At 33.3% G+C, this 15,828-nt stretch overlaps 1 protein-coding gene across 1 annotated transcript in view; it reads left to right on the forward strand.

Moving 5' to 3' along the window:
• The first annotated feature begins 4,038 nt into the window (after positions 1-4,038).
• LOC127878897 (pleiotropic regulator 1-like) overlaps positions 4,039-15,828 on the forward strand; it is a 31,675-nt gene continuing 19,885 nt past the window's right edge. Inside the window, exons 1-5 of the mRNA XM_052425429.1 lie at positions 4,039-4,133; positions 9,809-9,915; positions 12,091-12,209; positions 12,391-12,448; positions 13,387-13,414. Coding sequence (XP_052281389.1) covers positions 4,128-4,133; positions 9,809-9,915; positions 12,091-12,209; positions 12,391-12,448; positions 13,387-13,414 — 318 coding nt within the window. The 5' untranslated portion in view covers positions 4,039-4,127. The remainder of the gene's footprint in view (positions 4,134-9,808; positions 9,916-12,090; positions 12,210-12,390; positions 12,449-13,386; positions 13,415-15,828) is intronic.

Raw genomic sequence — 15,828 nt, forward strand, 5'->3', positions numbered from 1 at the left:
ATGTAATAAAAGCAACTAAAAAACAAGTGTGTAATAACGCATGGGCGAACCTAAAATTATGTTTAAGTTGTGTAATATCCCAGACGATGGACTGTGATTTGTAAAATAAATATTGGATTATCAAAATATATCATATTAAAGTCCTCTTAACAATGTTCTGTATTACCAGGGACATAAAGTTGTATTTTATAAACTGTTGAAACACAACTGCTAGTCTTTCTAATTTACTAATGACCTCTTGAGAATAGGGTTTCATTTCGCTTTCTGGCATCCATCACTTGAAGTTAAAAAAAGAAAATATGAATGCCGTCGTTATGATATATTCCTGAATTTCATCTTTGATATAAACTAATAGAAACTTTCTGTGACAAAACGGTGCTTAATGCATGTGCATAAAGTGTCGTCCCTGTTTGAATGTGCAGTTCCGCACGGGTTAATCAGGAACGAGACTTAGGGCCTCGACTGAATTTTTGTTTAGAAAGATATTCGTTTAAACAACAGATTCTATAAAAGCGGACTGCACAGCCAAATGTGGGAGAACATTGTATGCGCATATAAGCCCATTTTTTTCAGAGGGAGTATGTGAATAGATACTGTTTTCAAGCAAACGTTCGTATTTATGTTGACTTACTTTGTAACAGAAACCAGTGTAATGCATATAAATGGCGTTTGGTCTATACAAATGTGTGAACATATGTTAAAAACAATAAAAAATCAAAGAACCTTATTAGTACTAGATTTCAGGTAACCCGGTTATTGAAATTGAACAATATAAAAAAGTGCTGTAGCTTTGATTTGGCATGAACAATGTATGTTTACACAATATCGCATTCATTCTAATCAGTCTCGTGTGCTCGTTGTTATCCGCATACGTCGCATAACATTGTTTTGAAAGACGTATCGATTGCCAGTAGAACCAGTCTGATTAGCCTGCAAATTAACTCCAAACGTTAGTTGTAATGACATACACGCTTATCTTTCTTCTGAACAATTGTCTCCGAAGCTGAAGTGAAGGTTTGGACGTTCTTTATGTGCTGGTGCCTGCATTATTGTTTCTAGTTGGGTTTTATTCCAAACTAGGTGATGTAGCTTTTAAGTTTATTTATTGATCTGAAATCAAAAGTTATCTTCGACTAAACTTTGTCTCCAATTATGCTATACTTTTAATGAAATAAATTATACATAAAAAACATACTTTTGTTCTTAGCTATCAATTAAGACTTCTATGTTGATTAAGCTATATAGCTATCAACTCGTCCCACGTAATTATTTGCCACGTAATAAATAATTGAGTTCATGGATAACTTGGACTTATTTTATACGAGATAATACTAGTGGTAAAGGACCCATGTTCAAGTGTGTCGAGTCAGAGGAGACTTATGCAGTTAATTAATATATATAAAAAAAACTGCTCGTGCTTTAAATCAAAGAATACCATATGCTTAATCCGAACAGCAAAAAAATAAGATACGGAATCAATCAAGGGATATTAAACTGATTATAGCCACAGCACAATTATATTAAGAAAGAGAAAAAAAGGATAATACAAAAATGGATTATAGTAAATTGTGCAAACTAATTAATTTTCAATGACAATCTATAAATCTCAACAATGATTTTGTATAGAGCATGTGCAAACGCGATATGAAACCAACGATTAAAAGTGTCCTTGTATCGGTTGGTCAATTTACCCATGATCATTCGATTTTCAACGCCGTATCGGGTGTTAAATGTTTTCATTCGATATTATAGTAATTTATTGGTATGGTATTACTAATGCATTCAGCTAATACGACCGCTTAAAGGGGCCTTTTCACAGATTTTGGCATGTTTTGAAGTTTGTCATCAAATGCTTTATATTGATAAATGTAAACATTGGATCTTAAAAACTCCAGTAAAAATTCAAGAATAAAATTTTAAAAAAAGAAGAAAAAAAGGTAACACTCAGCAGGGCTTTAACCACCGACCCCTGGAGTCCTTGAGTAAAAACGACTTAGACCACTCGGTCATCCTTCCTGATACAATGTTAGATGTATTTTATACTTTGTATAAGCAATCGTTGTAGTTTCACAAAATATAACAACAACAGAACTCTCCAAAATGAATTCGTTTCGCGTTGCAACGTTTTCTAATTTTCAGGTTTTTAAATTGTCAAAAGATGCATATAATGGCTATTTTAGAAGATTGTGAATGTTCAGTATTACAGTTTCTTCACACATATCATAACTTAAACGAATATTTGCGAATCTGAAACAACTTTTTTCAATTTTGTCAATTTACCCAAACGTGAAAAGGCCCCTTTAAAGTGTAATTATTTATCTAAAACCTATTTATTACTTGCGCTTATCTTACAATTCGGCCAAAAAAGATTTGACAAAAAATTTAAAAAAAATATTATAAATTCGTACTTATCAAATGATTATACTTCGCTGTGGTAAACATATTTTAATAATGTCTATTTGTGGAAAAACAAAACCTAGAAAGTTCTGTCTGTGCGATCTTGATGCTGGTAACAATAACATACTTTTTCTGTTTCCATCCTTGTACCGACCACATGTGCGAACCGTGGTGTATGGTACTGTGAAGGCGTGCTTGAGTTGCTTTGTAAATTATGAGCCACTTGCATTTGTCAATTCCTATAAGGGCGTAAAGTTCACTCTACGCAGCACGGAATAATTCTCGTTTTTATCTGAAGGAACATATAATTTAATAGCCATCACTTTTTATTACACTCATCACATATAAGCTTAACGGGGTCTGAATAATCTAAGAAAAATGGCAATATGCGATCGCCCGTGAAATCAAACATGTAGACATATTGGAAAGTCATCTAAGACACAAAAGACTTACATCGCGGTGGTTTTTGAAAGAACATGTCTGATTATATATATTATTTTGTCTGTGCAGAAGATAATGTTTTTTTCTGGAGTAAGTACGAGGATCCAATATCTTTTTTATTTAAATGATAGTCAGATGTAATGACACAATGACATCAAAGAGGTGAGAACTGTTTGAGCCATATTCTAATTCGTGCATATTAATGGTCTACCAGACCATTTCAATAATGTGACTTAAGATATGTTTGCTGGCGTACATGTTTATCAGCATCTTGTAAAGGTAATATAACTAAAATAACTTAATAAGAACTTATAATATGAGAATATGTGGACAATGAAGAAAAACGCATTTTTTTCTCATTTTATGCGGCTCATATCTGTGTGAATTTGACAAATTTGGATATATCTTTCACACATACCTATATATTACCTAAAAGAACGAAATGTTTTTCATTCCTAACTTATCGCAGCTTTTAGCTTTCAACTGGGTAATAGCTTGTTTCAAAAATTCCAACGAGTGTAGGTCCACTCTAATAACTAAAGTGATTTCGTATTAGTTTACATGTTATTTAACAAAGAGACACCAAAAAAAATCTACTAGTCGTCCTTATTCAATAATCCTACCTCTACTGAAATGTTCAAGATCTGTCAAATTCATCAATCATCAAAAGACATTTTTATTCACGTGCGATCTTTAAGGTCCCAAGAATACATATGCAAGTATTAAATAGCGAAAACTTCAGCATGTGACATTCATCGCGGGACTTTATTGATGTCTTTATAGGTGACTTATTGGCCAGACTTTCACGTGAGAAATATGAGTTGGTGTTTTAATTTGTCTTCTCTATTGCTTTCCCGATTCCCCACTAAAGCAATAAGTCAATTTAGCACTTGAATCATCATACGAATCTGTTGCGAAGGTAAAATCATCAGTCATATACCGGTAACCATGGAGATAACGTGTGAGTATAATTAGAATAAAAATGAACCTGGGATAAAATGTACCGTTGGGTTGTTCAAAATTACAACAACCGGCGTAAAACCATGCGACTGCAACCTCTTTAATCATTTTCATCCGTTCAACAAACAATCAGTCAATAAATGCTGAATTCCAAAATAGTAACTGTTGAGGCTGGACATCAACTTAGTAAATGTAAGTGGTGTGTAACCGTTTATTATTTGTAAATACTTACTTAGTGTTTCTTTCTCTTTCATTGTGGTAAAAAGAATTAGGCAAACGTTGGAATTATAAATTGTTTTTTTTTTAGTTTTTACCTTATCATATTTAGGATGGAGGTATTATTAACTTTGATATTTTAAATACTTAAGTATCTGTGCTATGTCAGTCAAATTGTAAAATTAAAGATTGCTATTGTGATTTTTTTACCGTTTTTAAAATGATCATGTATTCCGGATAAGTTATTTTCGGACACGTCCAGCATCGATAGTTTGAACGATGTTTTTAATGTGAATTTGCTCTTTTCAGACAGGAGTAGTTTGTTTGATTTCTTATTAACGAATAATCATGTTCAGTGCTGTCCTGTCCATATCTTAATTTACTTGCTTCTAGCATGTCTAGCCGTTGTATCTGCCCTCTTAATGAAAACATTGGAATTTTGGAAGTGAACGAATACAAAAACACCCATGTGTTATATGTCAATATCTAATTAAACGTGTATTCTTAGACATAACAATGAAAGCTGCCTTTAAATTGGTATTGTTTTGACAAAATACTTGCTAGACTTCGCTCCCTTTACTGGCTTTAGTTATCTGTTTCATCATTTACCGACCCTCTCATAGAATCGGCCCTTCTGATTGGTTGTTACAAATCTTTGGTTGTTAAGATTTGTTACTATGCGCATGTGCTTGTTCTAAAAATATTAATTTAATGGAAAAACGAAACTCTCGCTCATTTTGTTTTTAAAATATTTTTACATTAATTTTATTGAAAAATAAGCGGCATATAACACATTTGATAATGCTACTAATTATCTATTAACAAAGTACACTACGCGACCCGTGATTTTTGCCTTATTTGCTAAGTCAAGGCGAGCATTTTGCTTTTTGGGTGGAAAATCATCGCGACTTTACGTGACTCGTCACTCCGACGTCGCGCGAGAGCAAGATAATCTTCGCGCCAAATCCCCTCAATGTTGTGGTGATTCGCCCCAACTTGCCGTGATAGCAGTGGATATCGTTGAAATCCATGATTCGCCAATTCATGTATACATTTGTATAAACCGAATCGTATCGATAACTGTATACATAACGCTTTTCTAATGTTCACAATTATCAAATAATCAAACATAATTGCAACATCACTTCCGAAAAATAATCTTAAACATTTATGTCGGTAAATATGTTTGAGAATTTCATTAACACAACTATATGACTACGCCATTTTTCAGAAGTGTAAAGAGTATACTGCATAATGTGGAACACAGCTTTCATTGGACGAGCGTATTTAAATTTAGATCGAATGCAATACGATCTTACAAAAAAACGTTTTATTGCATCATACTCCATCATGTATAAAACGTTTTCCTCCTGGAATTTGTGCTATTAATGCATAATATTATCAAAACATTTTTTTGACACGTAAAGCGTTGTAACAAATGAATATACAATTCAAAACAATTATACCATAAGAACTAATGTTCCGTTAAATTCCCAAATGAGAATTATAATTTATAATCCGAAACACTCTTCCGATGTTTTAATGTTAACACGACGTTCTCAAATGCTTCCAATGTAGCCATCATGTATATTTCCCGACAAAAGAGCGCGAAAATTATGCGGCAATGTACAAGGTCAAGGTAAAGAGTGTGCAAGTATTGATTTTTTATACAAACTGCGTAGCGCAGAATTCTTTTGATTTGGTTAAATGTTTCTTTGGTATTTTGAAAAACAGTTATATCGCCAAAAATTCAATGCCCTTTGAGCCATTATCGCACTTAATTGGCAGCGCCATCTTGTTAGCTCATCTATTTTTTGAAAAAAAAATATGAGCTATTGTCATCACCTTGGCGTCGGCGTCCGGTTAAGTTTTGCGTTTAGGTCCACTTTTCTCAGAAAGTATCAATGCTATTGCATTCAAACTTGGTACACTTACTTACTATCATGAGGGGACTGGGCAGGCAAAGTTAGATAACTCTGGCGTGCATTTTGACTGAATTATGTGCCCTTTTTATACTTAGAAAATTGAAAATTTTGGTTAAGTTTTGCGTTTAGGTCCACTTTTTTCAGAAAGTATCAATGCTATTGCATTCAAACTTGGTACACTTACTTACTATCATGAGGGGTCTGGGCAGGCAAAGTTAGATAACTCTGGTGTGCATTTTGACAGAATTATGTGCCCTTTTTATACTTAGAAAATTGAAAATTTTGGTTAAGTTTTGTGTTAAGGTCCATTTTATTCCTTAAGTATCAAAGCTATTGCTTTCATACTTGCACCACTTACTAACTACCGTAAGGGGACTGTGCAGGCAAAGTTATGTAACTCTGACTGGCATTTGGACGGAATTATGGGCCCTTTATACTTAGCAAATTGAAAGTTTGGTTAAGTTTTGTGTTTTGGTCCACTTTACCCCTAAAGTATCATAGATATTGCTTTCATACTTGGAACACTCGCAAACTATCATAAGGGTACAGTAAAAGGACAAGTTGCATAACTCTGGATGTCATTTTTACGGAATTATGGCCCTTTTTTGACTTAGTAACTTTGAATATATGGTTAAATTTTGTGTTTCGATCCACTTTACTTCTTAACTATCAAGGCTATTGCTTTCAAACTTCAAATACTTTCATGCTATCATGAGGTAACTGTACCTGGCAAGTTGAATTTTACCTTGACCTTTGAATGACCTTGACTCTCAAGGTCAAATTATTAAATTTCTCTAAAATTGCCATAACTTCTTTATTTATGATTAGATTTGATTGATACTTTGACATAACTACTCTTACCTGACATACCACAAAAGACTCCACCCAAACCATCGCCCGTGCCCCCCCCCCCCCCCCCAACCCCCCCCCCCCCCTATTTGTTTTTTTTTTTTTTTTTTTTTTTTTTTAAGATCATCTCACAAATGACCACCACACCCTCACACTATACCCCCCACCTCTACCCCCCCCCCCTCCCCAATTTTTTTTTTAAACGTTAAAAAACAAAACTATTTATTTTGATTATTTTATGTTTGAAATACCGTCCAACCATCGCACCCAAGAATCCCCCCCACCCCCCCCTCCCCCCACCCGAATCCCCCCACCCCCCTCCCCCCACCCGAATCCCCCCCACCCCCTATTTTTTTTTTTTTTTTTTTAAGATCATCTCACAAATTACCACCACACCCTCACACTATACCCCCCCACCTCATCCCCCCCCCCCAATTTTTTTTTATGAAACGGTTAAAAAACACAAATATTTATTTTTATTATTTTATGCTTAAAATACCGTCCAACCATCGCACCCAAGAATCCCCCCCCCCCACCCCCCCCCACCCCCCCCCCCCCCGATTTTTTTTTTCCTTTTTTTTCGCATTTTTGGAAGAAAATGTAATAAATGTCCACACACCCACACAATGCACCGCTCTTCACTCCACCCCTCCCTACTTTGTGATTGAAAATGAGAGTCCCTTCACCTTTAAAAAGAAAATAGATGAGCGGTCTGCACCCGCAAGGCGGTGCTCTTGTTGTTTCTGTGATTGTCACATCTTTTCACAGTTTGAACACGTACAAAGAGTGCCAATTAGACACTAGAATAAACACTATCACCCGCTGGACAGTACACAATAAATAATCAAATGTTGAAGGTTTTTTGTTTTGGACGTGAAAACCCAGAGAAATGCATGTACATTACACATCAGGGTTTTTTTTGGCCCGATTTTATAGCCGAAATTCGGCTATGTTCCCAATCCCAAAAAGTATACTTTTTTCCCAAAATGTGGCAAAAAATTCCCAATTTCCAAAAAAAACAAAAAAAAAAACTTTTTTTTTTTTTTTTTTTTTTTTTTTAGAAAGAAGTCTTATGCGTATTTTATCTCAATTTCAATTCAATTACATCTAACAATTATATGTTTTTGTTCTTTTAATTTGAATGATTATAAAGAGTTATATCAAATTTAGTATTTCCCTAAGTGGACTTTTCATGTGGAAAAAAAGGCTAATGAATTTATTTTCCCAATTTCATGAAAATGCCGATAAAATTCCCAATTCCAAAGCCATGGGCTATCTTCCCAAAAAGTGGAAAAAAAAACCTGCACATCATCATATTTATTTAACTTTGCGAATGCTTAGTGCTACGTTGATATACTCGTTTTTTTCAGCAAAACAAACACAATGTTTAATGGCTTTAATATATAGGCAATGATGTAATAACAACATAATATATAACACGATATCATAATAACATGTACTTAAAAATAGAACAGTAATGTATTTCCAATTTCCGGCTTATCAAGCATTGTGAATGTATGTATAACGCTCGGAAAGTAACGCGAGTAACACGAGTTATCCGCATTGGAGCCTGAAACAGAAAATAAATAAGTATAGCATAATCTAGTCTAAATAATAAGACGTAATCTACCGATTACATTTAAAATTTTAATGAAAGTGTTACTTAAACAATTTTCCGTGCCTTAAGGCGCGAATATTTTGCTTAACACTGTAAACAAAAGGGCTACACGTTATAATTCTTAATGAAATGCAAAAATAAGTATTACCATAATTAATAACATCAATAAACACACACGGTAAGATCAAAGTTTAAAAGGACAACTTATATCATATTTCTTGTAAATTACCAAATTATTAGTTTCGTCTTAATCAAATACCATGTATAGAGAAACAAGGTATTTATAACTGACCAATGACGAAACACTATGCAACTTTCAATTTACACAGTGCTACGCTACATGTATATGGCAACAATATGGAATTTGAACAGTGGTAGTGTATTCGGGCCTGGAATATAATTGATTGTAAGTGTTAATAAACATTCTGCTAATGCAATTAGTTAAATAATGTTTACATGTTATGTTCAATAATTATTGCATAAATCGATCATTCTGCGCTGTTATATTAATTTGGAGCCGTTAAAGCTTCCGACATTGCTTCATCAAGTTCATATCGGAACAGGAGTTTTTAAGCGTATACGCCCATTGTATACAACAACTACAAAAGCTTTATTATTGCAATGTATAATGTAAGTGGATACATATATGTTACATGTAATGTACATGTAGTGTAACCCTCAACGTAAATCGCTTAAAAGGGGGAATCACGGCGGTACGCGGTGATTTGCGCTGATTGCGCAACAGCGAGATACATTACGCGACAGTCACTGAGACATCAGCCAAATTTTCTTGTCGCTCGGAAACACCGCGATTTGTCACGTTGCATCGATTGCGGTGATGCGAGAATCGCGGCAAAAATCACGGGTAGCGTAGTGTGCTTACATATGTGTTATGTAATTTAAAAATTTTACCATCACCCTGGAATAAACATGACCTACTTGCCAACGAACACCGGAAATCACGAGAATTATCGTTGTAATAGTCAAGGATAACCATCAAATAAATAACAACCTCTAAAATGTGAAAAAACATTAATTTTCCAGCACGTCTTGAAGGTTTTTGTTAAAGGGCTGATACTATGAGGAGGGCCGTTACTATGAAAATAAGGGATATCTATGGTCAGAGGCCCACAATTCATTCCAGTTTTAATTAATTTTCATATAGCTTGCACATGTTGTATATTTTACTGTTCATGATCAGGCTTTGTCTTAAAGTTTACTTACAATTTCATATTTCATTGTATACAGTTATATAATTTGCAATAATCCAAATCCCAGCTAAGCCTATTGACTGGTAACCAGATATTTCAGAGTTATTCAAGTTATTTAGACCTGGACAGTACGACTAAATTATTATTTTGTAAACAACGGCCACTCTGTACTATTGACTTATCTGTTTTAGGATGTCCAAAAGCACTCTGTCCACACGCTGGTGTTTCGATCATTGAAAAGGACACATGACATGTTTTTGTCTGACCAGGGCAATTTACCAGTCAGAGACGATCGGAGGTAAGCTATAATACATTATATTTAGCAATTGGCCTTACTTGTTTGAAAGTGACTCTCATTTCAATACATTTATTTTAAAGACCAAGTACAGCTTGTTGTAGGGGGTTACTTGTTAAAAAAGATCTTGAGCCAAGTTAGTCCCTTAGCTTTGACAAAGAAATTTCCCATCTTTATCAAATTACTATCAGTTAATAATATCTCAATTTCAATTCAATTACATCTTCTAATAATCAGAATTAATACAAATAGTTAAAAAATTATTTGTACTCAAATCAGTGGACTTTTTGCCAGAAAAAAATGCCATTTCAAAAATAGCCCAGAAAAGGCCTGAATAATGTTCATACAAATTTAAAGTCAGGATAATGTTTCATTCACACATGATTAAAATATAATTAATATATATGTTTGTATACTGGTATGATAACAATTTGAAGATACATGTCCTGATTATACTTAACAAGGGAACAAGGGAATAAGACTGACTTATGGGCAATTTACTAAATCTGAGTCATTAATACTTTATCTCATCAATAGAATTTAAAAACATTTGTAATAGTTGGTTTTCGTTTAAGTCAAGGTATCATAAATATAGGTCATTAGGCCAAAAAAAAAAATAGTCTTGGTTCAGGGAACCCGACCGACCCTATTTTTTGCCCCCGACCCTAACGATTTTTTTGGTCCATGGAAAAAAATCTGATGAAGAAAATGCTAAAATCTCGTAAAATTTCATTGAAAACAGCCACCAATTAAACCTGGATTGGTTTTCTATATTTTTCTCTTTGTTTCAATGAAAGTGTTCGCAATGTGAACAGTGAACAATAACCGGTCTGCACGTGTATACGAGACATCGCTTGACCTTATTGTTATTGAAGTGCGCATGCTAGCTGGCCAATCAACATTGAGCTCGCTTACACATGAAATGACGTTGTTAAATGAAATGTAAAAATGGGTGGAGCTATGGAGTAATATTCGATCATTCATGCGCAGACACTGTACACTTTGAATACACAGTTAATATTGTCGTCTGCAAACAAAATAGCGGCCGGTCGCAAATGTCTTATTATTAAAGATTAAAAATGAAAAGAAGCGTGACAATATTTTAATTATTTCCAAGCTGTCTATTGATCTGAATTTAAAAGTGATAATTAAATAATTAGTTCTATGTCGATGATGTTACAACTTTCTGCCAATTTCCGATCGAAATGAAAAGATGATAATTAATTAATTTGTTTGTTTTACTCGCACACTATGCTAACTGACAGCAGCATACTTTAATCAAATAAAAATGTGAAAAACACGCGCGGTTTAATTTTAATTAACATTTCAAATTTTTAACACATAGGAAGAGTCCTTCATCTACACTACTATAAAAATGGAAGTAACCACTTTGTCTCTAAAGTCGCTAACATGGCGTCTTTAACCTTAAAGCGTTGTTGGACGAAAAAGAGTCATAACAAAAAAAAATAATTAAAACACAAAACACTTGAACATTCAAAGAGTCATGGAAACTTGACAACAATTGGCTTCGCTTTGATAATGAATCAAAATCAATGTACTGTGACGCCCTTAGCCTGTACAAACCAATAGCAACATTCAAATTTATGTACACTGCTCACTTCCTGTGCGATGCGCTCAAACCCATTGCCATTTTATCAAAAAATGTACCAGAAGAAAGACTTGTGCTATTCTGAGGTTACCCTCCTTTTGACAGCCACTATTCAGACTCTTGAGCACCTTTCGGAGACTAGGTCAGGTCTCATGATGAAAAAAATTCTGAAGGTCACACCCCAAACACCAGAGACTCATAAAGATGGCTTGTTCACTTTTGAATATGAAGGTCACACTATCACAGACAGACAAAGAAAAAATGGTTGGCTAAAAGAAATTTTGGGCCAGCGCTAGCCTTGAAGAAGTGCATAAAGAGCTAGGAATATTGAATAATATACAACGACTAAATACAACATGTGCAATATTAATCATTTGGTCAGTGTTTAAACAATCATGGGTGCATTAACTGACCCTTTTTCACCCTGAAATCAGTCGACTGGTAAAAAAAAAAAAAAAAAAAAAAAAAAAAAAACCTACCTACCCTCCTACATTTTTCTGGCCATGTTCCCTGAACCAAGACTTTTTTTTTTTTGGCCTTACTGTTGAATTGTGTTGATTATGTTTCAGTGAATGGTTTCGTAGACAGTGCAAAATTAATGCCGAGTACAGTGTTGTTAAAGATTTGCCTAAAGAACCTGTCAAGAAACACATTTCACAAGCAGACAACCCATATAACAAATGGCCAGGTCAGTTTATATAATTTAAACTTTATTTCATATTATATAATTTATTTGAACACAAAAACTCGATCGTTAAGATGTATGAATTATTAAATAATACCAAAGTTAAACACTACCATGACCATTGTAACTTACTTGCCTTTCTGCAGAGGAGTTGTATGCAGTCTGTGTCTAATTTCAAACTCAGGTCAGGACACACAGGGTGCTGATACCAGCCGTGAAATGATGGCATATGAAACAAGCAGGTTTGACAGTCTTTTACATGTATCTGTTTTATATGAGCAGCTCGGTAAAGAGGGTTTAATGCATATGTGTAGTAAAGTGTCTTTAGGATAAGTCTGTGCAGTCTTCACAGATAAGAGCGAGTCTTATCTGTTTTTACAATAAATTGTATTTCTAGGTACATTGTATTTGGGCTCTCTCTGAATCAAAATATTATTTATCTTTCTTCTACTGAATTCCACTCATTTCCCAAATTATAATTTATGTAAAAGGGACTTTCAACCACGAATGACGAAATAGAAAGGTTTTAAAATACCGTATTTTTTTACAATTATTAGTAATTAGTATATTACATTACTTGAACAAATTGTTATTATTTAATATTTTCAGTATATTCTGTAATAAAATTTTGCGATGTGAAATCGAAAGTACATCGCAAAAATAGGTGACATAACGATATACACACTATAAATAATGCAAGTAGATTGATCATTTTATATATAAAATATATACAATTCACTACGCATGCACAATTTGCATTCCTGGGTTTACCACGTGACGATGATGATCAATCTACTGACCTTATTTATAGTGAACTGGTTGTTACCTGGTAGACATACCCAGTAAAATTTAGTACCGAATATACTGAAAATATTTAATAATAACAATTTGTTCAAGTAATGTAATATACTAGTCATGATATTTTAATCAATATAAACTATTTAATTAAAACAAATACAGTATTTTACAACTTTTCTTTTCTTCCTCGTCGTGGTTGACAGTCCCTTTAATGTTTCGTTGTGATATGCCTTCATTGGTGTTGGTATAATTTGCTTAATTATTTTTGTTTTTCCAAGACAGTAAGTCTAATCAATATTTTAATGTCAATAGATCTTTGTAAAACATTAATTGGTAATAACATGTTATATTTATTTATTTTCTAATGTTATTACTGTTGCAGAATACCGCCTCCAGCAGATTCAAACAAGGTATCATTGAATTACTGACTTTTGAATCTTTAAATTAAAACAATTATGATATGCCCTAATTGAAGTGGTTTTTGCCCTAGCTATTGTACATTATTAATTTAGAGCTATTAATTTAATGGTTTTGTAAGAAGATATCATGTTAAGTAAGGCTTGAACAATGAAAAAAACAGTATTAATATATTATTTACAATTTTTAAATGAAAGTCAGTAATGAAAAAAAAGATATAACAACATTTCCTTTTGATAAAAAAAGACCAATCGAAATACATTTATAAATAAAGAAGTAGTATTTAACTATGAACCTAATAGTGTTTATTTTCAACTTCATGAAAGATTTGAAAATTGAAATTACTACAATCAAAGTTTTTTACACAGGCAGTCAAACATGACATTTCTTATGTCAGCAAAGTATGTTTCATGTGAAATTCATGAGAATATATAAATTTGACTCTTTAAATGTAGACGTCAAAAGTCAACACTCTTAGAATCCTGGTGAAAGCCCTTTGAAGGATATATAATTTAGCTGTGCTCTGTGAAAAGCGAGTTCAATACAATTGACCAGTCGCCAAAGTATTGATTGCTCCGCCCACATTCTTCGATCAGCCAATCAGATATTGATTTTTCACACACCCCTCAGCAACGCTTATCTGGCCGCCATTTTGCCCGACAAACAAAGCGTATCGTACATATGGAATGGACGTAATTTTTAAGAGTTTACACAGATTTTATATCAAATGCATGATCATTACCGTTCGATCATTATTCAAAATTGTAGGTGCTATACGTACTTTATAAAAGGTTATTATTTTATCTTTATTTCTTGAACATCTAACGAGTAATGAGAAAACAAACACAATAAATAGTGTAACCACACCAGTTGTGTGTTCTATAAAACGTGTTATACCGTTTGATGCACAATATTATTAAGCAATTTGGGCAACATAATATTTGCCACACATGCTTATTAATCTCAGTGTAATTGTCGATGATTAATAAATGACAGTATGTTGCGTGGATCTCAGAATGAATGAACATTAAGACATTGTACACAAGAAAAGAAATATTTAATTACTTAAATGATTTCCAATTATATATTTATTTTCTGGGGATCATAAACAATGGAAATCATTAAAAATTGTTAACTTAAATATTGTTTTAACTAAAGTTAAAACAACAAAAACGTGATTTCAATGCGGCTTAGCTAGCTTAAAGCGACTTCAAGTGTAAAATGTAAGGCTTATAATACAACAACAACAACAATATTTCTAATACAACATATGTTGATACGGGGAGAAATGTGAAAATTGCAATTAACATATAAGGGCCATCTTGCTATAAATAAGCAAATGCATTATATGCTAAATGTATTCAATTCGAATGTTAGTGAACAGCACCGTAATACCAAACTTTCATTTTTCGATAGTGAAATGTAGCAGGTTCCCATTAAACATAAATGAAATAAAATGCATATTAGATATGTTAATGAAACCACGAACTTAGGCCTGTATTATATTATGGTTACAATCAAAATTTAATTTATATCTAAATTAAAAAAATCGGTGTCTTTTTAAAAATAACACAATAAAACAAAGATCTAAACATTTTTAATAAACAAAAAACCCATCATGATATGGATGTGTCATTTGCATTTAATAAAAATATTTTCAAAATTATATATGAATAGCAACCGGATTCACTGCCAGACGGTTTTAATACAAGTTCAAAATCAATATGAAATAAATGCTCATTTTTACCACTGATTTTTCACCAACTTCCTATAATATGTATAAGAAACGTTTCTGAAAGTTAACTCATTTATTTTGATTACGCCATTTCTGTCTAAAGCATTTATGATTGTATTAAAGTTGTACAAAGCAGTTTAGTTTAGTGTGCGGCTTTAATAAAAAGAGCATGATACATCGTTACAAGTATAGTATTTCACTCACATAATGCGCTATAATTGCGACCTGCTTGTCGGAGTTTTCTTATCACTAGACCACGTGACTATGTGGGCGGAGCGATCGATAATTTGGCGACTGGTCAATTGTGTAAAGTGTCATCCCAGATTAGCCTATGCAATTTGCACAGGCTAATCAGGGACGACTTTTTCTGCCTTAACTTGATTCTTGATAAGAAGATACTATCTGTAAACGAAAAATACAATAAAGCGGAAAGTGTCATCCCTGATTAGCCTGTGTGGACTGCACAGGCTAATCTGGGACAACATTTTATGCACATTCATTAAACCCCTTTTTCACAGAGTACAGTCCAATTATAATATACCTGGTAACCACGCTGTAGACATAAATAGAGCTGAAGCTCCACCACATTTTTTAAAAATTGGAGTGCAAGCTACTTACTGCTTTACTATTGGCATTAAATTTGCACTATGCAAATATTGATAAGTCATGAAG

This window comes from Dreissena polymorpha, chromosome 4 (genome assembly GCF_020536995.1).
Source record: "Dreissena polymorpha isolate Duluth1 chromosome 4, UMN_Dpol_1.0, whole genome shotgun sequence".
NCBI lineage: Eukaryota > Metazoa > Mollusca > Bivalvia > Myida > Dreissenidae > Dreissena > Dreissena polymorpha.